Genomic DNA, 23,115 nt, shown 5'->3' on the forward strand with positions numbered 1-23,115 from the left:
ATAGCAGCCTTCAAGAAGGAAAATCCTGCAAAGCTCTTGAAAGCCTAGAGTCAGGCTCCTTTGCGTTTATTTTTTGTCTCTCCTTGAAAGGACAGTAGTAGACCAGATGTTTAAAAGCTCCTTTTTTTGGCAGCAAAGAGATACACTTCTTTGGTGATGAAAGCACAAGAATGCTTGGAGGAGATTTTCTTTGGTTTAAATTTAGGACAAGTATGCCTAAAGATTTCATGGGCAAACCTGATTTGCTATTTCCCCTCCTGTTTAATAGTACAAATGGGTTACACTGGAGTAGCCTCATCTTCACATTTTTGTAGTGTACTTTGTTTAAATATGAGATTACTTCCTTATTTTGGAAATTCCTTAATTTACTTCTGGAATTATCATGCCCCATTGTTTTCACTTCACCACTCACAGCGAAACTTAAGCTTTGGGGAGATATTAAATGTTCTTGAGAAGTTGAAACTTCTGATTTGAAGCCTTCTAGTGCTCACTTGGAGGAGTGGATGACCTTTTCTTTTCAGCCTACCTGTTTACAGTATCTGTTTTCTTTACTCCCATCTTCATGCATCCTGACTTGTGTTATCTGTTGCAGAAAGAAATCTCTACGGGAAGTTGTTGGGGTTTTTTGGAAACTGGTGACAGAGTCTGTGGCTGACTTGCTGGCAGAACTGCTGACAGGAGAGTTTACTCGTTAGAAAGTAAAGGGAACGGTTCCCATGTACTGTAATACCTCATGAAGATGTACCTTGTTGACATATGTATATTAGGTTGCCTCCCAGGTGGTATGAAAGTATTTGTCCACAATGTATTTTATTATTCAGTGATTCCTGAAGTTGATCTTCTAATGACTAGGTAATTACTGGAAAGTGTTGTCTTGTGTACCTGATCAACAGACTGGTAATATAATGAAGTAAAACTTCTCTGTGGTGGAAGTATATTTAATAATTGTTAGGTCTCACTAGATAAAATTATTTTATGTTATTGCTGTTTGTCATTAGTTTATGTTTACTTTTTTTTTAACTCCATGCATTTTCTTTTTTTTTTAATGGATATGTTCACTTTCTAAAATAAAAATGTTAAAACGTGAGTAAGGCATTGTGATATTTCATTGCTTTGTCGTTGGAAAAATCTGTATTTACCATTCCTGTATATGTGGGGCAATAAGGACTCCAGTTAGCATAGATTTTGTGCAATTTGCATTCTAGTACTGTTTGGCCTGTAGGGAGGCCATGTTAGTGGTAGTGGCACATCACTTCTTTGTTGCATTGGCTTCAGTATGCTCTTCCAAAAAGTTTTCTTCTGTAATTGCTGAATGAAAATAGAAGCCAGGACCCAAGTTTATCCCTTACATTGCTTCAGAATAGCCAAGATCTCTTTCAGAGGATGCAGGTAAGAATAAATTATTAGAAGAAAGAGAAATTCAAACCCTGTCATTTAACAATATTGGAATGTTCCTAAGAGGATCTGGAGTATCTCTTATGAGGAGAGACTGCAGGAGCTGGGCCTATTGAGTCTAGAGAAGACGGAGAGGGAATCTCATTAATGCAGATAAATATCTCTAGGGCAGCTGCCAAGAGGATGGTGCCAAACTCTTTTTGGTGGTGCCCAGCGACCAGATAAGGAGCAATGACTGTAAATAAAACACCAGAAGTGTCACCTCAACAGGAGGAATAACTTATTCGTATTGAGGATGACAGAGCACTTAACAGCTGCCCAGGGAGTTTGTGGTCTCCCTCTCTGGAGACATTCCAGCCCACCTGGATACATTCCTGTGTCACCTGCTCCAGGTGACCCTGCTTTGGCAGGGGGGTTGGACCAGATGATCTCCAGCTGTCCAATCCAACCTTAAGGATTCTGTGATTAAATTCAGTGAGAAAAACACATCTGGGATAGGAGGTCAAAGGTTCCATTAAAACTATGAGCTTCATCCAGGTGCACAACCTATTACTCTACTTGAACATTTTCTTCATTCTGCAATATGAAATTCCTCTGCATATTTAAGAAATTCAACCTATTCTCAGAGCCTGGTTCCTCCTGCAGTACAGTACTTGGAAAAAAGGGAATTAATACAGAAACTGCGAAGCAGAACAAGCCATATGCACTGGTGACAGAAAATCCTTGGGGTGGGGGGGTATTTTCTTACACCAGACATGAACAGTTATATTTGTCAGATGTCAGGTAAAGATTTTGCAAGCCTCTCCTACATAAGTACCTTTCTTCCTGAATGTATGGCTTGGATGCTCTCCATAATGAGTTAACTGAGATGCCATGTTTTCATACATGCGTCGTTTGCCAAGGAAGTTACTCCCTTTGGTGCATCCCCAAACAATTCCAGTTGCTGCCACGAGAAGCTGCATCTTAAGTAAATCTAAAATGCATGTTATACTATAGAAAGGATTTAAAACACTCAATCTGTAATAATTTTGCCCACTCTTCTCAAACCTACCTGTAAAACCTGCTAAGTTGACACAAAAACTATTGTTCAATCCTGCCCTCCCTGGGGATGTTTCTGCTCTCCTTGGGTAGCCCCAGCTACATCTCTAGAACTTTCCACCAGGCTTTCCTTACAAAAGCTGTTTGCTTTTGATTCTAATACAGGTGAGGTGATTGTTCATGTAAAGGCCTGTGGGAATAGACTGAATTGCTTGGCATGACTGTGACAGCAATGTGACTTTGTGCTCTTAGTAATGTGTTGGCCTTTCTTTTTGTTGGGCTTCAAAATGAGATTTAAGAAGTTTTAAGAAGCAGGTTTGAATCAAGGCTTTAAAAGGAAAAATAACCCAAGCAAGCTGTTAATCAAAGTAATACCATTATCTGCTTGTCATGTATCTGTGACAAGAATGCTTTGATTGATGGTTTATTGCAATATTAACTTCAAAATATACTTTGCAAGAAAGATTTCCTGCATTGTTTATGCAAAGGAAGTAGATCTCCCAAGCCCTATTCATTAAATTGGAGACAATGAATATTATATGTGCATGTTCATTTGCTATCTGCCAGGACATTCCCATTTCTATTCTCTGACTTTGATTAAAAGGCAAGGGATTTCCCTTATTTCTGCAAGGGCCCTGGAATATTGCAAGACTAACTCGTGCAGTAACATAATTTTAAGTGCTTTCCATGTACACTCCTATTGCAGGTACTGTCAGACAACCCTCATGCTTAAAATAAAGGAATGCAGGCACCCTAGTTTGATTGCCAGAGGCAAGCAAAGTTAAAGCATTCACATTTTAACTAAATTAAGCTCCATCTTCTTCCACAATCACTTAATCCAGTATATTTTCTTCAGCAGAAGTGTATTCTTTTAGCAGACTGGTTAATAGGGAAACTCAGAGTTTAAGTGGAGATTTTATTTTAGGGATTTTCACTGGGGTTAGACACAGCAAAAATTAATTTTTTTAATACTTTGATCAATGGAAAGAAAATAGATGATTTACTGAGATGTTAGCAGTGTAATAGGGTACTCAATCCCCTTTTTCTTTCCTCTATCAAGATTCCAGCTTTAGCTTCTACTAATTAAAACTGAATGGTGTCTATCTATAAAAACAGTCTTTAACAGTCTTTAACTGCTTGCTCAACATCTTTCAAAAACTTTATACAGGTCAGGCAGGTTAGCAAGCTGCAAAATGTTGCCATCTTCTGCAAAGTGTTTAGGAGGTAAAAGATGAGTCCTAAAAGCTTTGTAAAGCACATGTTCCACAGTCCATTTCCATGTGGTTGAACCAGACTCAGATTCTTCATTCTGAAATACAGGAAAACAAGGACAAACAAACTGAGGTTCTGTTTAACTAGAGAAGAGCATGCCTTAAAAACTTTACTATGTAAGACTACAGCAATTGTAAAATTCTGCTGGTATTAGAAAAGTTCATTCTATACCGTCAGTTCTAAGCTCTGTAAAGTCACTTGCAGAATGGGTGAGCTTAACTGATCAATTAGGCAGACCTTTAGACACAGTCAGGTTGTAGTTATAATTTGTATGCATCCTTATTCTTCTATAGAAATACAGCATAAAAAATACATTCCCAACTCAGAGGCCAAGGAGGCTTATAATAATATTAAGTACACTGCAATGTCCAAAGTTAAAAGGTTCCCTCAATACCTAAAATACCTCAGAAAATTTAAGCCACATTCTTTCAGAATCTTGCCACACTGCTACTTGATTCACTTCCCTGAAAGAGCTGGGATTAGAAGTCTACATCTGAAAGAGCAGAAGTTATCTGTATGTTGTTAGTTATCTGCTCATAGAACTAGCTATAGTATTCTAGTACCTGTGAGTTTGTTGGGTTGGATTCCTCTATTATATACTGCTTTCTGATAGAGTAGAAGATAGCTAGTTCTTTACTCAGGCTTTCAAAACACTCTTTTTCTTCATCCCAGTTTACCTGTTACAATAAAAAAAAAGGCATTTTATAGAATCTGGGTATCAGTCAGAGACTTAATATGGGAAATTATATAATACAGAGATTCTTAATATGGAAAATTTATATTAATTTCCCAGAATGAAAAAAAGAGGTTAGGAATGCATGCTTTTAAATCAAAATAGAGGCTCAGTCAGTCAGCAGTTATGAATACAAAGGCAAAGCATAACTAATCAGTAACCACAGAACAGCATCTGGAACATGTACATTTAAGCTGTACCAGAAACTGAAAAGGCAGACTGGAATTGCCTGAAGTAAAAAAAAGTAATTGTTCATTAATAAAATCCTTGAGAGAATATACCTCTGTGGCCAAGCGCAGGATAAACATAGGCAGTCCTTCCAATGGTGGGACATAGTTGTCTATCAGAAGTGGTAACCCAGTAAGATTTCCTTCCTGCAAAGCAATACTGCTGGTTCAGTTTAAAAAAAAAAAAAAGTTCTTTTTTGCAGTAAATGCACCAAAACTCTGATGTATTTTAAGACTGATTCTTACCAAACTCAGTGAGCCTTCCAAGTTTTTAAAGCCCTGTCAGCCAGGCAGATGCTGCATGAAGAGAGTTATTGGTGGTGTTTAATTTCACAAGGCATGAATTAAGCCACTCAGCTCAGGGAGTGGCTGAATTCAACCTTCTCCTCTAGCTCCAGGTTACACAGATACCACTTCCCAGGCAAATATCCAAATAAAGTGTCTGGGCTTGATGAAGCTGTTCACTTTTGTATAAAGTAAGGGATGCCTTAAGTCACACAAAAAAAGACACATTGAGACCACAGTGGGGCTGCAGCCCTGTCTGACTTGAGAGCTGGTTAAGATGCACACCTTGTTGGTTAAGATATCTGCATTCTAGTTATACAAGCAATAACTAAATCATGGATTGCCCAGAGAGGCTGTGGAGTCTTCCTCACTGGAGATATTCAAGACCCATCTGGACACAATCCCATGCCATGTGCTCCAGGATGACCCTGCCTGAGCAAGGACCAACTGTGGTCCCTGCCAACCCAATCCATTCTGTGACTTAGTAACTAATTAAATAGAAACTTTGTGTACCACCCTCCTTAAAGGCAGCACTAAGTCCTGAGCATTTTAAATGAAAGGGTTATGCCACCTAATATCTGAATGGAACTAGTTCTTAGTGATGGTAAGCACTGCAAGCAAACTATTGCAGTTATCTGTCACCAAAATGTAAAATTATGGAACCATTTAGGTTGGAAAAGACCTTTAAGATCTAATCCAACCATAAACATAACAGTTCCAAGTCCACCATTCATTTACTATCAGAAGTAATAGCTGCAGTCACCTCATCAATTTCAAGAGAGAAATAATCTTTCAACATTTCAGTCTTCTTTTTCAAAAACTCCACAATGTACTCAGCAAGCCCTTCTTTTGGGCCATCTTCTTCTGTCCAGCCACTTTCAGGATCCTCTAAAGCAAGCATTGAAAGCTCATATAAAGGAGCTGGCTCCTGAAAATGAAGAAGGCAAACTAATTAATTGTAATACACTATTTCTGGCCTGCAGAACTAACAGTTCTGTTTATCATAACCAGGTTAAAAAGGTATGAATTTCCTTCTCTGCCATCCACAGTCCCACTGAGCACTGTGGTATTTTACAGGATAAACACTGGCAATCAACACCGTATTTCTGCTGATTGTATATTCAAATTAATTATTTGTCTGAATGCAATGAACAACAGCAAAACTTGGTAAATAACTACAACTGACACTAATAACAAGTGGGCAGGATGACAATTGAAACAGTAGCAGCTACAAAATTGCTAAGTTTTCTACATTCTGTTTTTACTGAGAAATAAAACAACATTCCTGTAGTGGACAAAAGCCAACCTGACTGTGCAACCAAAACTGTGCATTTGTGTGAAAGGACAGATATTGTAAATACTTTTTTAAAAATTTTCCATAGGATATAATGCAAACTTATACTTACAGACAATCTTAAGACTCCAAAGTTTGCAAAGTCATAAATAAGTATCTGGTAGAAGAGTTCCTGGCTAAAATGAAGCACAAAAATTAATTATATGGACAGGATTGCATATCTCCAAGTTACCATAATTAAGAGGGGAAAGTAAGGACCATCCTGGAAACATCAGATATCCCTATTAATAAAGATCTTACTTTAACTGAAGAGTTTAGGGGTTCACCTGCATTATCTAGATATTTACAACTAAATCTATTTCTTGGTTTCTGACATCATCAGCCACACTGGTGCAGAAAGGTTACATACACAAGTATCCAGTCGCTATGAATTTATTCCCTGATAATTTATATTTCAACTTCTTTACTCCTTTACTGCACTGTAAGAAATGCAAAGTAACTGGGAAATTAATAGACATGTCAAGTCTATTCTCTGACTTCTTACAAAAATTTATGAAGCTGAGCCTGTAACGCTGCGCAGGCAAAATTACAAATATCGTGTTAAGATCATGTCCTGCAGATACTCTTAACCCAACTGGATACAATGTTTCTTGGGACTTTTCTGAAGTCTCTGCTTTATACAATGGTCCTGCAGCAAATCATGATGAAGTTCACAAATGATCTAGATCATCATGAAGCAAGAAAAATTCCTTCCCTTCCCACTGTCTGTGAGCACACGATACAGTAGCTGGCATTTTAATGACACTGATTCCCTGCAACTTCTCCCAAGTGTGCCAGACTTGTTTCCACTGTTCTCAATGGACTGCATACTCTTCAGCCTCATGACTTTTCATACAGGCAACAAGAGAACAAAGTTCTTTTCCCTGTCATTTCCTTCCTTCTAATTAGCTTCACAATTGTTACTTATTTCAGCTGCCAGCAGGTCTAACAACTCTTTTACCTGAGTTTTGTTGTGTTAAGAAGGTACAGTTTCGTCTGGTACTGGGCCAGAGCCCACTGAGGACTGACACAACCAACAAATGAGTGCTCATGTAGCATTTCCTGGAGTTCTGAAACAATAGAGAGGAGGGGAAGAAACAAAAAATGTAATTTCATAGTAGCAATCCTGCTCACTCTTATACCCCTGCTTCTTCTTATATCCTTGTATGACCAATTATTCACAAGCCTTGAAATATTAATAATTTTATGCATACTCATACTATTAAAGTGTAAGGGAGAATACTTATTTAACATTTAAACTACAAATGCAAATTGGAAAAAAAAAAATTAAAGTTCCTGTGTTTGAATAGTCTTCCAAAATTAATTTCCAGCCATAGGAGATTGGTTAGGAGCATATACATACTTCAAAAACTGCAGGTGTAAACCAGCTTTGCAACACAATCTAGGTATTATCAAACTAAATTCTAGAGATGTGGTAGAATAGGTCCATAATATTTTTTTCATAATTTCTTTTTATTTCTCTTACAAAGTAACTTTTTTAAAAAATATAGGTATGAGTGAGAAGGCTAGGAAAGGTAAGACAGATTTCGTTTTAGACATTCCACAAAAAAATTCACCAGCTGCCATCCTTGAGAGAAGCTCTATTACAGATGTTTGCCACTGCAGTCACAGCATGTACAAAGTACTATGTTAATTTCACTAATTCCACTGCTATCTTTTCTAAAGGAATGTAAGAGACTGAGATGAGATTTCTCTCTTTCCAAAGTCTCTTTTAGGTATTTCTTACAGATGTGAAGATGATACACAACCTCAGGCAGCTTCACAATATTAATCATGAATTTTGAGACATTTTTGGGTATTTTTAGGTTCTGGGACAACTCTTTGATTTCAATATTTAAACAGTGATAATCAGATATGGAATTACTGGGTCAGAATTACCAGCCTTCTGCAAAATATTTACTGAATCACAAGTTAAGTAAAAGCTCATGCTTTCTAAACATTAAGATTCATATCAATTTATAAAAAAGTTACTGATTACAGACATCTGTGTGGAGCGTCCCCAGTTCTTACAACCAGAAAAAATCAAAATAAATCCAACAAAAACCCCAGGATGTGAGATTCCCAACATTTAGACATATGAGTAATTTGGGTATAAGTCAGTGTAAGTTGCCTTCAGAGGCAATTGACTTAAGAGGGAAACAGCCTAGAAAGATTCACAAATCTTTTACCTTTGTCTAAAACAACTCTTAACAGAAAAGAAAGTATTTCAGAAGTCTCACCATTTAAGTGGGACAGATACAAATAAAAATGAAAAGCAAAAGCTTTTGTTAAAAACTTGCTTAGCAGCACAGTAAGCTCACTGGGCCTCCTTTTAAATACCTTTTCCCACTTTGAACAGTCATATTTAGTGGTGGAATAACAGCAATTTTGAGAAACAAGTCATGCTTACTTGCATGTGCCTGGTTACTAATTTCCTCCTGGAGAGTCAACACACTGGTCAAGTTGATAATTCTTCTTCTAGGTGTGCAGGCAGCAGTCATGTCCTTTCTGGTGTCACCTTTCTCCAATTCTACATCCATGTCTTCCCGTGGTCTCTTCCTACAATACCAAAACAAAAGGAATTATGTTCAATTCTCCTATCACTTAGGCCAAACACAGCAACAGACATGATGCTCAATTCACATGCTGTATGCTAACACAGGAAATGAAACAGTTTCCCAAAAAGACAGTTCATGACACTAATACCAATTACATTAGGCAGCTGTTGCTTAAGCACCAAGCAAATTTGGCTCTAAAGGACACATCAAAAATGTTCCTATTTCTAACAATTTTCTTTTCCACACCCATTTTTCTGTAATACTGGGGAGAGGGAATCAGATTCCCTCAGAAGACGCTGGCCTCTTGTAACAGCTTCTGCAGGAGGTATAAAAAATTTATAGCACTTTAGCATTTACTAGGGAAATGCCTGTCAAATTCAGTGATATAGTTTCTATCCTTCACAAATGGAAGGCTTCCAGAAAGAGACAGACCAGTATGATCTCCCTAAACTAATGCCATTATTTACTCTGCTTCCTGCCTTTCAGTATGTATAGACACACTATTCCAGTCACAAAACTTATTACAATGAATGTAATTTACAGTTCACAGATTAGGTTTAATTTCTCAAAAAAAAAGTCATGAAAAGTTATTCTTGATAATTTTTTCTTCCTGGAAAAGCAGAAGCCCAAAGAGATCAGAAAAATCTATAGTTTCAGGGTTATGCCATGAAATAAATAGGTAGCCTTGCCCCAGTTCAGGAATGGTGGGACTTACCGAGAAGGCACAGTCTCAAGAGACAAGTGTCCACTCTTGCTCAGGCCCCCAGGCTGCACTGTATCCTCCTGAACATCAACCATTTCAACCAGCTCACTGACTTCTTCCATTTCAGCATCCTGGGGCCTGTCTGCACCCTCAGGAGGTCCTGCATTAACCTCTGTTGTCACTTCAGTGGTGCCTGCACTCAGGGGGTTGTTCACTGGCTGAAGAAAAGCATCCAGTTTCTGTTCTCGGGAATCAGTGCGGACCATCTGATGCGCATAAACTTTATCACTGCTTCCCTTGGTAACCACAGAAGAGCTGGCTGCTGATTTTACAACCTCATTGGAAGAGCAGTCAGCCCCTGGAAGCAGCGTCTTCATTCAGACATGAGGAAGCAAAGAGAAGAGATTGAACAACAAGAAAAGAAGAATTAGAAAGATTAGTCACACCTCTCACAGTATCTCAGAGTTGCTCAGAGACAAATTTGAAACCCCCAGCAACACAGTGTCAACTGCTTAAAAGGCCACCAGCTTTGCATTTGCTATCCACATGGAGTGAATGATGTCATCTTGGCAATTAAAATCAATAGTTACCATTCTTTTGTCTCAAAATTAAAAATCTTTAAGGAAAAAAATCACAAGTAATTAGTTTGTATAAAAATTATAGCAATTCTTATGCTATGCTTCACATAAAGAGACAGTAGAGTATCTCCCTGACTTTTTTTTTCTGGTAAAATTAAATCCAAAATGTTATCAAATACACAGAACAGTTTCCTCAATCACATCTTCTTCACATAAACCAAGACAGAATAAAAAAACCCCAATTTACCACATGTGAAAGCTAACATAAAATTAAGACAACTAATCAGGTACTTGACAGAAATGTACTTAAAATGTTCTCATACTTTTTTTTTCTCTTTTGCCATATTGTTAACACTGGCATATTAAAGTAACTTGAAACAGAGCAAAGATCTAAAGGTACCAGTACAACACTGATAAGTGCCATATCTGCAAAGATTTTATACTGAACTGAGTAAATTATCCCTGATCATTAAAATAATGCAGGACTGCCATCACTCCATAGATATTCTCACCTGAGTGAAGTACATCCTTGAGGAATTAGAGCCCAATAACTTGCTCTCTACATATTGTTGCACACGCTCCAGAATACTGTCTTCATGAAGAAAATGGACCTCGTGTTTTGTGGGATGCACATTCACATCTACATTCTGGGGGGCTATTTCCAGGCTGGAAAATGTTTTAAAATAGTAAATCTAAAAGATCCCATGGATGGCAGAGAAATCAAAAATTGGTTCAAATTTGTCAGACTTGGGGACATTATTCCATACAAACAAATCAAAATGAACCTGAAACTTGCTGAAGTTATATTACAGTCAGACTTGTTTAGATAATTAAAACATAATTCAAAATCACTCACCAAAATGAGCTTACATAGGTAAGCTTAAACCAACCTCTTCATTGTACAGCTAGAAAAACCCACTTTTAGAAATAGCTTTTACTTGCAGTGTCTCATGAATTAATCGGAAAGGACTTCAGCTGAAATTACACATACTCAGTACTATTAAAAAAGGCTTGTCTTCTTAAGATTTCCTTAGTGTTATTTAATTATCTCCTGCCTGGCGATTAATTACCTCAGTGCAATGCTTAACACTATCATGGGGAACAGAAATGTCCTTCTAAACCTACTCACCCTAGTTCTATCCTACAGGACAGTATTAAAAGGCTACTTCTTCCTATTACTTTACCTTAAGTATAGGAACGGGTGCGTGCTTTTTGGCAAATAAGCAGCGTACACAGTTTCTATGGCTTTGCGCATAGCGGCTGACTCTACCAACCGATCTGAAACACAGAACACAGCCCTGTTTCCAAAGAGCTACAACACACTGCACAGTGCCCAGCTCCTCCTTTAGACAAACATCTTCATGCTTTGTGCCTTCAAAGGGAATCTGTTATACCCATTTTCCCCCAGGACCTATTTATACTTCATATAAACCCAGGAATAGACACTATTTTTCTCAGCATGTTTTACACTTAGAGGTATTTTTTCCCACAAATACTGAAATAACCAGGCTACCTTTCATTATTTCATACAGTCAACCCATGCCAGTGTTGCTACAGAAGAGAGATCTATCTGTGTAAGCTGGCGGGACACAGCCATAACCTCGATACACCAAAGTTTCTTCAGGTCCAGTCTTAGCTGTTTTCCACTAAATGCAACGTGAAGTGTGATGCACATTACAAATTGAAAAATACTTTAAGATTTACAATTAACTGTAGTATTTATTCTCAAAAGTGTTTTTAAGAATGCTTATGCACTTTGTAGGTCTTCAGAAAGTTTTGTTCTTCTGATTATGTAAGCAACATATGACTGTACAAAATGCTGCCTTTTTTTTAAACTTACGGTTTATGAAGAGCAAAAATATGCATTTCTTCACAGAGTAGTTTGCATTCGTGATGTAACCTTTCATTTTAAAGGCCAGATTTGCATCTTCACAGCCCACTTCTATGAGTTCCCTATTAAGTTTGACAGAAACATGAACAAAAAATTAATTCTTCTGTTGATGTAAATTTTGAACAGTACTCACAAGCAATGATATTCTGTTTTGCCAGTTGGCAGGATCAGCACAGAAGATATAGGCACCAACTTCAAGGGATGAGTGTAATTAACTACAGTTCAAAACAGCAAAGAATTACAAAAGGATTATATAAGTAATGCACCTAATCATTACTACAGAAGACTGCCTGCAGTGATTAAGATACATCACCAGTTACCCTAACACTTCTCCATCATCCAGATACACACATCAGCTGAGGAGCCCTGGTCACAGCAAAGGACTGGAGAACCACTCCTGGTAACTGGGAAATCCTACACAGTATGACTTCACAGGGTCTTCACCACACACAGGTGACGACTCCACCTTTGCTGGGAAAGTCCACCTTTTATATTGTTGAATAAAAAAGCTCACATAATTCTAATGCAGAAACATCTGGTTTCATTCTCCTCTTGGGTTCCACCCAAAGCCTGGCCAGGGCTCAAGGAGGAACCAAGGGAGTTGGCTTTGACCATATATCTCCAAACAAAGTCAGATGTCTGATATCATGGCCTTGTCCATCCTCTAAATATGGAAAGATAAATATGTTCTTATCACACTACATATTTTGCTAATGATCATGTGTATTTTGCTAATGAGCGGACACAAATATCATATAACATATGGTTGGAAGGTTCATCTAAAGGTCAACTTTGGCTTAGGGCCTATTACTCAAGTCTCACTACTTCCTATACTGATACATTTTCTATCACAGTTAATGAAAACATTACAATTATTTGAGAGCTCAAACACTGATTGCTGGGACACAGTAATTATTTAACCTAAACTGCATAATTTCCTCTTCTTAAGTGTACATTGGTAATGTTGTGTGCTTGGAATCTGTAAAATTATCTCCATTATCTTTTTAATATTGTAACATATCACAGTATCCACAGCATTATAATCTATTGATAATTCTAATATGCATTTCATTATTTAAGTAATTAACAGCGATTGAGAAGAACACTTCAAAACTGTCTGCAGCCACGGAAGAACAAACTTTTTTTGACTACTTTGTCCACTATTATCAGTCTAATAAGCCTTGGTGGTCTGTTAAGAAGTCATTAAAATGTAAGAACTTCTGTCTTGCACATGCACATAGATCCTAATGTTAACTATTTTCACAACAGTTTTAATAATTTTCAAAATTCATCAGTCAAGGAAAATTCACTTCAGTACTTTGTGAGCACAGCTCTCTAGGAAGGCGTTATGCCAACTTCTAAAGTTAACACAGAACAGACTTAAGGGCTACTTATTTCCAGTTCAACCTTAATATATATACCAAGTGCCATTTTTATTTGCGTTCAGTTTTTAACACCTTCTTGAAAAGAAATTATCAAATATTTACTTTGAAATCAACAATTTATCCTGACACATACAAAGGAAAAACTTATCAAATGAGCTACTATCCATAGTAGAAATAAACAAATGCACTGCAAAGAAATACATGTAACGCTGCAAACCTCATTACTTCACAGCCTCTCTTTTTTGCTGTGCTTCCTAAACTGTTTTCATGAATTAGAAGTTGTATCCATTAAATGTGAAGCTTGACTTCAGTCAGTAACAGAACAGAATCAAAGTGACACCCAGTCATTCATGGGACAAATACATGCAATGGATTCTTCACAGCTGAAAGTCTCATAAAGAGAATTTTTCCTAAAATGGCAGATACATCTTCAAAAGATGATATTTTATTTTTTTAATTTTTCTATCTGATTTACACAGCTTCAATTAATGTAGCTTTTGTCAAAATAAGAAACCATAATATTTCAGAAAACATCAGTATGAGTAGCTTCCAAATTTATCAGGTAGCAGACAATAAGAAAGGGTAAGATTTTCATGGTATAGGAAGAGGCCAGGAACTTGACCAGAGAACACAGGTTCAGCTTGCTGTTTTTACAGGAGCACACAGAAAGTTACAAGCAGATGGTTTCTTTTCAGTGCATTAAAGGAAAAACTTTTTAAATTTTGTCTTCCCTTTGGTACACAAAAAAAAGTCACACATTGTGAAAAGAAGAAGAGCTCTCTAATTGCAGCACTCCCTCTTCTCTGAAATTAACCATGAAGGAAGCAAGAAAAGTTATCATAGTCCACGGTCTTTAAAGAGAAAAGGGAGGGTGATTCACTGGAAAGTTTCAGATCAAAAGGAAACTCTACATCAATGTACCTGCTAACAGCATTTCCAAAGATGGCCCTGATGTTGTCCACTGTTGAGGCATTGGATAAGGTTCTAACATCTGACACGGTGTCACCTTGCTAAAGAGAGCAGGAATGAGTATCAATCAATTCACCTTTCTGGAGGAAGTTTTAGAAATACTTTAAATTAAACAATAACATTTCTTAAAAAAATCACACAGAACGACACAACATCATTATATTGTCTTGTATTATTTACTTATTTATGTCCAAAAAAGCAATGGCTGGTAAATGGCACATGTTTACAAGATCAGCTACAGCACATGAGACCCAGTAAGGCTAGTAACTCCACCCTGGGAAGTGAGGAATACTTTATTTACTGAACTCAGTTCAGTAAACAATTATCAAGAATGGCACAGAACAAAGATAATCTAACCCCAGTCTCTTTCACACAGCACTTAGTAACCAGGCGCTCCAGAGGAGCTGAAACAACACATAAAGCTAAACCAAATATACCACTGACCACACAGAATCCTCCAAACCCCTGACAAATATATTTTTGTCTTGTTTACTTCTAACTGATGTGCTTTCTATCCAAACTGCACCAACATACCCTTCAACATTTCAGTATAAGGGAAGGCTCTCTGTGCTGATCCTGTTGCAAAAGACACAGCACAAATTTTCTGGCGTTTTCAGATATACACATTATGGATATATATATACACAGGCACATACAGACACACAGTGAAGTTACAAAAACTTTATCTACACACCTTTTTAACTGAAAAGCTGATGCCTGAGTTATGGATGGCATACCTGAAAAATAGATAAATGTAAGTCTGCAGTATGTGGAACAAAAGGTTGTCACCGACATGTTTTATGAAAAATCCTTTACTTAGGATTTTTCCCCTCCTGAGAGCTGAGAGGCCTCAGGAACAAACTGTAAACAATTCTTATCTGCTGCTGTGGAATGCAACAGAGGAAATCTGTGATTGGCCCCGTCAGACTGTTTCCAATTAAGAGCCTATCACAGAACACCTGTCCGGCCGGTCTCGGTCTGGGAGAAGACCTTGTTTTCACATTCTTTTGCTATTCTTAGCTTAGCCTTGTAGTGAAATCTTTCTCTCTATTCTTTTAGTATAGTTTTTATATATTATCTACCATATAATAATAAATCAAGCCTTCTGATACATGGAGTCAACTTTGTCGTCTCTTCCCTCATCCTGGGACCCCTGTGAACGAGGTAACAAAAGGTAACTATTTCCCTTGATTGGTGAAAAGCAGCTAGTAATGGGGGTAAGCAATTTCACTTCCTCTTAGACAGTAATGCAATTTCTTTAAGCCAAGCTGAGCTTCTGCAGACTGAACAGCTTAAAAAAAAAAAAAAAAAAAAAAAAAGTGTTTCCTATTTAGAACTCAATTAGAACTGTAACCATAGGAAATTCAAGGATCAGCTTCTACAGACCTGTTTTTTCAGTTTCACTGTACAGGTTTAACTAAAAAACCCATCAAAACATCCTCAGTATAAGAGAATCAAGGCTCAACTACCATGGAAAAGCATGTGAACAATGGCATGTGAATAAACCCTTCTAACTTCCCCTACCCAGACAGTTCAGCTATCTGTGATCACAAGGCTAAGATCTGATACACTACAGCTGTGTAATCTTGGCTCAAAATTCAAGGGAAATTACTGCACTGTGAGAAAAAACACAGCATAGAACCTTGCAAGACGAGAAATATGAAAATGCACACAAAGATTTGACTGCTGTGACTGTGAACTCAATAATTCAAGAGGAAAAAAAAACCCCAAAAATTAAGTAATAGAAAAATCCTAATGGAAAAAAAACAAAAAAAACAAAAAAACAACCAATGAGCTAGAGGGCTGTAACTCAGCAAGACTTTACACCATCCTGTTTGACAGAACAGCTGGATCTGACCCTCCACCTCCTGGCTGAAGTCTGCCTGACCCAGTAGAGACTCTTGAACAGTTCATTTAGGGAATAGTCTAAACGTTCTTATACAGTCTTGCTTCTCTTTGCTACCTTTTTTATCTTCTGAAAGCAAGAAGCAGTTATTTTGCTTAAATTGTGCAGATCCTGCTTGCAAGACCTCTGCACACTATGGAAGACTACAGCAGTGGCAAAAGAGCAATCAAGGGGGCCAGGAAGGCAGCTAAAATGATATTATACTTTTTTGGGGACATCAAGTCGCCATTCAGCTTTTCTGTATTCAGCCAAATCTCAATGCTCCTGAGCACTTTTTACATGAATTCTATTCAGCCCAGGTACATCTAAAGTTAACTTATTCAAGTCCATCAACTTTGCTGGAATTCTTACAAATAATTAATGGCTATAGACAGAATACACTACTTCCTATCTGGATTTTTCACATCAAATTGGACGGGCTATTATCTGACACTGCACAAATAATTAAAAAAAACCATAACAAACAAAATCACCACACCAGCAACAAAATGACACCAAACACACAGTTACCAGTCCCTCTGAAGAACCCCAGTACTCCCCATGGCAGTAAATAAAATTGCGAGACTCCAATTTTAGTTTACCTGCTAACAACTTCTAATATTTTTGCATATTCTTCATTTGGATTCTTTAAAGCCTTCCTCCTTGTATTTACATTGTAAAAAAGATCTTCAACCTACAGAGAAAAAGTTCGTGAATTGTTTAAAAAACAATTTTTAAAATTCTCTCTTACTATAGAATTAATCAAAATCCATCCTGTTAATTTTTATTTTATATATAAATTTTCTGAGAATACTTTGGTTTATGAAAAATCAACATTCAGTTTATTCTGTAATTCCCTAGGTTAACCTAATAAACTGCAGCTTCAGAGATGATACTGTTATGTAAGTCACCATGTAATTGGTGCAAGGGGAACAGAAAAGGAACAAGAGAGAACAGGCACAAAAACCTACCGTGATTTGAGTTCCTTGGTTTCCAGCACAGGGCTTCGGAGGGGCTTTGATTTTTCCATCACTGTAAGTAGCTCTAGGAAGAAAATAAGAAGTTGTCAGACATCCGGATTTACAGGAGGGCAGACTGGAAAGAGGAAAACAAAAGATGAAAACAAAAGAAATCCTATCATTGTCACACCCCTCCCAGCAAAGGATTGGGACACTGAGAATTAGCTTCCTCCACCTTTCAGCTAGAGTAACACTGTCTTCATTGATTGTAAGAGCCAGAGGGGAAGTGGGGGAAAGGGAATAATAGCAGAGGAAAGTAGGCAGATCATGGCATATTTTGAAATTGTATTACTGAGACTTTTCCTCTAAAGGAAGGATTACTGAATCTTTTTCTTTCTTTAATAGCTAGACACGGCCTAATAACAATTCTCCCACTAGACTTTACACTTCAATTATGCTAACGAGAAATTCTTGACTTTAGTCTAAGATCTGTTTCCTTTGACACTAACAGGATTTTGAGCATTTGTGACCTCTGTAGGTCTTTCAGCTAAGAAAGTTATAGAGATGCATAAATTCAAAGGATAGACTTTTTCTTTCCCTCTAACATACCCTGTATGTTTAATGCAACAAAGACCATAGTCACACAATCTTTTGAAAAACCAAGATTCAGAACATCTCTTTTTTCCACTCCCTTTTCTTAAAAGTAGTTAAGAAATTAATGGAAAAGCTTATAATTTAGATTAAGTTTTCAAAAGAATATCCAAAACTCTTTTTGGACAGGATAAAGCACCTATCGTATCATAAAGATATGATAATAAACTAAGCTATAAGTTCCTGTGCTGAGACTTGTGAAATTTGCTAGACATGATGCCTGTAATACACATGCAACTTTTTATTCTGAAATGGAAAAAAAGACAAATGCTGAACTTACATTAGCTACTGAAATAGAAGTTCTTTCAAGATTTTCTGCCTCCCCACCCCACCTCCACCAATTTTAAAATATGTTATTAAGCTAAAGCTTACCTTTACAATTTGAAAAAAATACATTTTCTCACATCCCAAGTCTTTTTGATACCTGCCCTTACCATACTCTCCTCCATAACAGGAGCTCTGAAATTGATACATCTGTTTGCTATTGCATGCAGCAGCAGTCACCTGGATAATAGGCAGCATACCTGAAGGCACACTTTGCATCAGCTGTTTTAGTTGTTACTGTAACATGGGCAACATGACTGATGCTAGCCAAGGCCTAGGAAAAGAGAAAACATCTTTGTAAACCTTCCTCTGGACAATGCTGAGGCATGTCCACACATTAAACACCATCATTAAGTTTCAGTATACCACTAGCAAGTAATAAATAAAAATCCTTACAATGAAATTGCAGGTCAGTAAAGCTTAAACAAATTTTAGTATCTATAATACTAAACTTCCAGTCATTTTATCCAGGAGATTCTTCCCTAATATTTTGTTATCTCTGATGATGCAAGTGGTTAACCATGCAGCATAATTAAAAGAAATTTGCAAAATTATTACAGTTGTACCTTTTTCTTTTTCATGTTAACTAGAAAGCACCTGGAAGATTTCAGCTGCTACTCTCTCACTCCTGCCCAAGTTCTTCTCTTGACTCTAAGAAATATTATAATGTTAGGTGGTTTTCCTGGAAAACTCAATGGACATGTTTACACAGATAAAACTAGCCTCAGGATCAGATTCCACTGGCTGTGGAGATGATTATGTTGAAAGTGTGTGAGGAGAGGACCAAAGTAGTCTACTCTCTGGAGCATGTGAGCATCTATGTATCTAAGCACAGGACAGACAGACACATATCTTATTCATCCAGAGGGAAAAGCTAAACTCATCCTTGACTGTTCTTCCAGAGTTCAGATACAGTCTGTGAGAGTATGAAGAACCAGTATATCTGAGGGGTCAGAGATACCAACCTTGTCTAACAGCAAACACAAAGGAGGACCACTGTACATTTTGCACATTTAGTTTTAAATGTGGTATTTAGAAAAATGTCTGACATCGAAGATTCACCTCCCACTCAAATCTTCCACTGTCTTTTACCTATAGGTTCTTGAACCATCATTTGAGAAGACAAGCTTTGTTTCAATCAAAAAAAAAAAAAATCTTATTCCAGAAAGCAAAAAGAATATATACCTCCCTATAAGCATCCACTTAATCTTGAAAGACACTGAAATGTATTTTGAACTATATCCACATAGCAGACTCTCTCAGAAAACAGAAGCTTCTGTAAGGAGTACTGGGAATGTGATACTATGTAGAACCCACTACAACAGAATAACAGCAATGAACAGTTTCAAAATCTTGACGAAGAGCTTACCTCACCCCTAAAACCATATGTAGAAATACTAGCCAAGTCTTCAAATTTTTGCAGTTTACTCGTAGTAAATCTCTCACATACGATGTCGAGATCTTCTTTCTATGTGAAAGGGACAAGCAACAATCACCTTCTGGGTCTTTTCAAGATCAGAAACACTTATAAATTTAAATAATTGTTAATCAAACAGCAGCTTGTTTACTTACTCTGATACCACAACCGTTATCTTGAACCTGGATGAACTTCAGACCACCTTCTTTAACTACTACCTGGATACTCGTAGATTTAGCATCCAAACTGCAGAAACCAAGAAACCAAGAAAGCAATTTCAATCACAGAGCTCTGTTTAGTAACTTTATCCATGACCTGGATGAGAGGATTAGGTGTAGCCTTATTCAGTTTGCAGATGACACCAAGTTGGGCAGAAGCACTGATCTGCTGGAGGGTAGGAAGGCAGAGCAGGGAGGGATCTGGACAGGCCAGATTGATGGGCTGAGGCCAATGGTATGAGGGTCAACAGGATGAAGTGCCAGGTTCTGCACAGGGGTCACAACTATCCAGTGCAGTGCTACAGGCTGAGGGAAGAGTGGCTGGAAAGCTGCCATGCGGAAAAGGACCTGGGTCCTTTTCCTCATGGCAGCTTTCCAGCCACTCTAAGTGTTGGGTGCTGCTCTAAGAGCTGTCTGAATGTGAGCCTGTGTGTGCTCAGGTGGCCAAAAAGGCCAATGACATCCTGGCCCAGATCAGCAATAGTGTGGCCAGCAGGACCAGGGCAGTGATTGTCCCCTGTGCTCAGCACTGGTGAGGCCACACCTCAAATCCTGTGTTCAGTTTTGGGCCCCACTCTACAAGAGAGACATTGAGGGGCTGGAGCATGTCCAGAGAAGGACGACGGAGCTGGGGAAGGGTCTGGAGGTGAGGAGAAGAGGCTGAGGGAGCTGGGGGTGTTTAGCCTGGAGAAAAGGAGACTCAGGGGGGACCTTACTGTTCTCACCTCCCTGAAAGGAAGTTGTACCAAGGTGGGGGATGGCCTCTGCTCCCAAGGAACAAGTGGTGGGTAAAGAGGAAATGGCCTCGACTTGGCCAGGAGAGGTTTTGTTTGGATATTAGGATACATATCTTCACAGAAAGGGTGGTCACGCATAGAAAAGACTGCCCAAGGAAGTGTTTGAGTCGCTGACCCTGGAGGTATTTAAAATACCTGAAGATGTGGTGCTTAGGGACATGGCTTAGCAGTAGATTTGGAGAGGTGGGTTAATGGTTGGACTTGGCGATCTTGGAGGTCTTTTCCAACCTAAATAATTCTATGAATTGTTAACCTGGCACCGAAAGGAGACAATTCATAAGTTTCTCAAACAACAACAAAACAAGCCGGAACACAAACGCAGACAGAAACGCGACTTTCCAAGCGGAGCTGCCTCCCGTGCGTTCCGTAGGAGCACACGCAGGCACCACCCCTCCTCGGCACCCGGGCTCCCGCTCGGCCCTCGCTGCACGCCGGGGCCGGGACGCGGGGCCAGCCCCGGCAGAGCTCCCCCCCCGCCCTACACAGCGCGGCCGGGCTGTTACCAGTTCTCGATCATCTCCTTGATGGCGTTGGCCGGCCTCTGGATGACCTCGCCGGCGGCGATGCGGTTCACCACGGCTTCATCCAGCCGCCGGATGACGCCGGCCATGGGCGCCGCCGGGCGGGGAACCGCGCTCGCGCCGCGGCCGGTGGGGAGGCGGGGCGGGGGGCGGGGCGCGCGCACGCCGCCGGCTAGGGCGCGCCCCCTGGCGGCGGGAGGCCGCGCCGCGGAGTGTTGAGGGAGGGGAGGCCGGGCTGGGCCGGGCCGCACCCGCCGCGGCTCGCAAGGGGCCCGGGTGTGTCCGACCCGGTGAGGCCACATCAGGAATGCTGTGTCCAGCTCTGAGCCCCTGGGTACAAGGGACACATGGAGCTCCTGCAGCAGGTCCAGCAGAGGGCAACAAGGTTGACTGGGCAACTGGAGCATCTCTCTTAGGAGGACAGGCTGAAGAAGCTGAGCCTCTTCAGCCTTGAGATGAAACGACTGAGATTGGACCTCATTAATGTGTATAAATACCTAAAGGATCGGTGCCAAGGAGATGGAGCCAGGTCCTTCTTGGTGGAGCCAAGCAATAGGATGAGAAAGGCAATGGGCAGAAACTGGTGCACAGGGAGCGATGCACGCCCGCATGCGCGGAAGAACCTCTTTACTGTGTGGGTGACCGAGCACTGGAACAGACTGCCCACAGAGGCTGTGGAAGTCTCCCTCACTGGAGATACTCAGGAACCATCTGGATGCAATCCTATGCCATGTGTTCCACGGTGACCATGCCTGAGCAGTGAGGTTGGATCAGAGGACCCAGTGTGGTCCCTTCCATCCTAACCTACTCTGTGATTCTGTGAACTGCTGTGAAAACTGTGGCATCTATCAAGGCTGAGCTCTGTGCCTATGACAGCCGGACTGCACTGGCTGTGTGACTGCCATACATGTCTCCAATCACAGGATGCTTTCCAGGGTGTCCCTGTATCCATTGTGATATATGTCTCTGCCATCGCAGTACACTCAGTGATTGCTCAAAAATATAAAGCAGATCCTTACTTGTGCAACAGCTAAAACTTGGCAGCAACTTCCAAGCTTTGGGGTCTCTTGAGGTTTGGAGACATTTGTTGAGCAGAGCTCTTGCTTTCTCTGCCAGTGCAAATAGAAAGGGTGGTTAAGTATTGGAATGGACTGCCCAGGGAGGTGGTGGAGTAAACATTCCTGGTGGTATTCAAGAAACTCCTGGGTGTGGCACTTGGTGCCATGGTCTAGTTGACAAGGTGGTGATCAGTCAAAGGTTGAACTAGATGATCTCAAAGGTCTTTTCAGCCCTGAATGATTCTGTGATTCTGTACAACCTCATGCATTGTCCTGGGACTCATGGTTGAAGCATGACCAGTTGTCCTGGATTGCCAAGCAAATTGTATTCTATTTTCCATCTGTATGACAGTTGTCTTCTGTTAAGTGGGCAGTTTTCCTTATCTCTTCCACACCCAATCCTTCCTCCAGGGAGACATCTGCTGATAACAGGCTACTGAATGTCACTGCATGACTGATAAGACTTACAGCATCCCATTGGGAGATGCTCCGCCCAGAGGGAGGAGCCAAACATTCCTACCTGGATATCATCTTGAGCTTCTGGAACACCAGCATGGCTTCTCCACTGGATTTCCCAGAGGAACAGCTGTCTCCTCTTCCACTGGATTTCAGAAGAAGACTACACACTTCTACAGGATCCCTGCTCCTGAACCACACCTGACACTCCAGGAGGACTGCAGCCACAACTCCAATTGGACTGCTACCAGCACCCTGACCAACAGGGTGTCAGCTTGTATTCTGACTCTGTCAGTATTATTTTGGTTTACTGAATTGTTTATTTTATCTTTTTATTTTCTTCCCTAATAAAGAACTGTTATTTCCTACTCCCATATTTTTTGCCTGAGAGCCCCTTAATTTAAAATTTATTGTGATTTGGAGGGAGGGAGTTTACATTTTCTATTTCAGGGGTGGCTCCTG

General features: G+C 39.5%; 1 protein-coding gene across 4 annotated transcripts; it reads right to left on the reverse strand.

Annotated features, from left to right (window-relative positions):
* Positions 1–3,329: 3,329 nt before the first annotated feature.
* On the reverse strand, positions 3,330–21,271 carry MLH1 (mutL homolog 1). 4 transcript variants are annotated; one of them, XM_009095931.4, is made up of 19 exons: positions 21,122–21,271; positions 19,759–19,849; positions 19,556–19,654; positions 18,387–18,460; positions 17,224–17,296; positions 16,855–16,946; positions 15,062–15,104; positions 14,320–14,408; positions 11,963–12,075; positions 11,307–11,400; positions 10,635–10,788; positions 9,557–9,915; positions 8,694–8,842; positions 7,245–7,353; positions 6,357–6,420; positions 5,714–5,878; positions 4,720–4,812; positions 4,269–4,382; positions 3,330–3,742 (listed from the first exon to the last, which is right to left on the reverse strand). In XM_009095931.4, the coding sequence occupies exons 1-19, from the start codon at positions 21,226–21,228 to the stop codon at positions 3,575–3,577; spliced, it is 2,250 nt and encodes a 749-aa protein (XP_009094179.1). In that variant the 5' UTR covers positions 21,229–21,271; the 3' UTR covers positions 3,330–3,574. The 4 variants fall into 4 exon arrangements, with proteins under 4 accessions (XP_009094179.1, XP_050827159.1, XP_050827160.1 ...); XM_050971202.1 differs by lacking the exon at positions 21,122–21,271 and adding an exon at positions 20,754–20,774; XM_018920705.3 differs by lacking the exons at positions 3,330–3,742; positions 4,269–4,382 and adding an exon at positions 4,912–4,962 and having other exon boundaries at positions 4,772–4,812.
* Positions 21,272–23,115: the final 1,844 nt, after the last annotated feature.

The sequence above is a fragment of the Serinus canaria genome, chromosome 2, assembly GCF_022539315.1.
Source record: "Serinus canaria isolate serCan28SL12 chromosome 2, serCan2020, whole genome shotgun sequence".
In the NCBI taxonomy this organism is placed as follows: Eukaryota; Metazoa; Chordata; class Aves; order Passeriformes; family Fringillidae; genus Serinus; species Serinus canaria.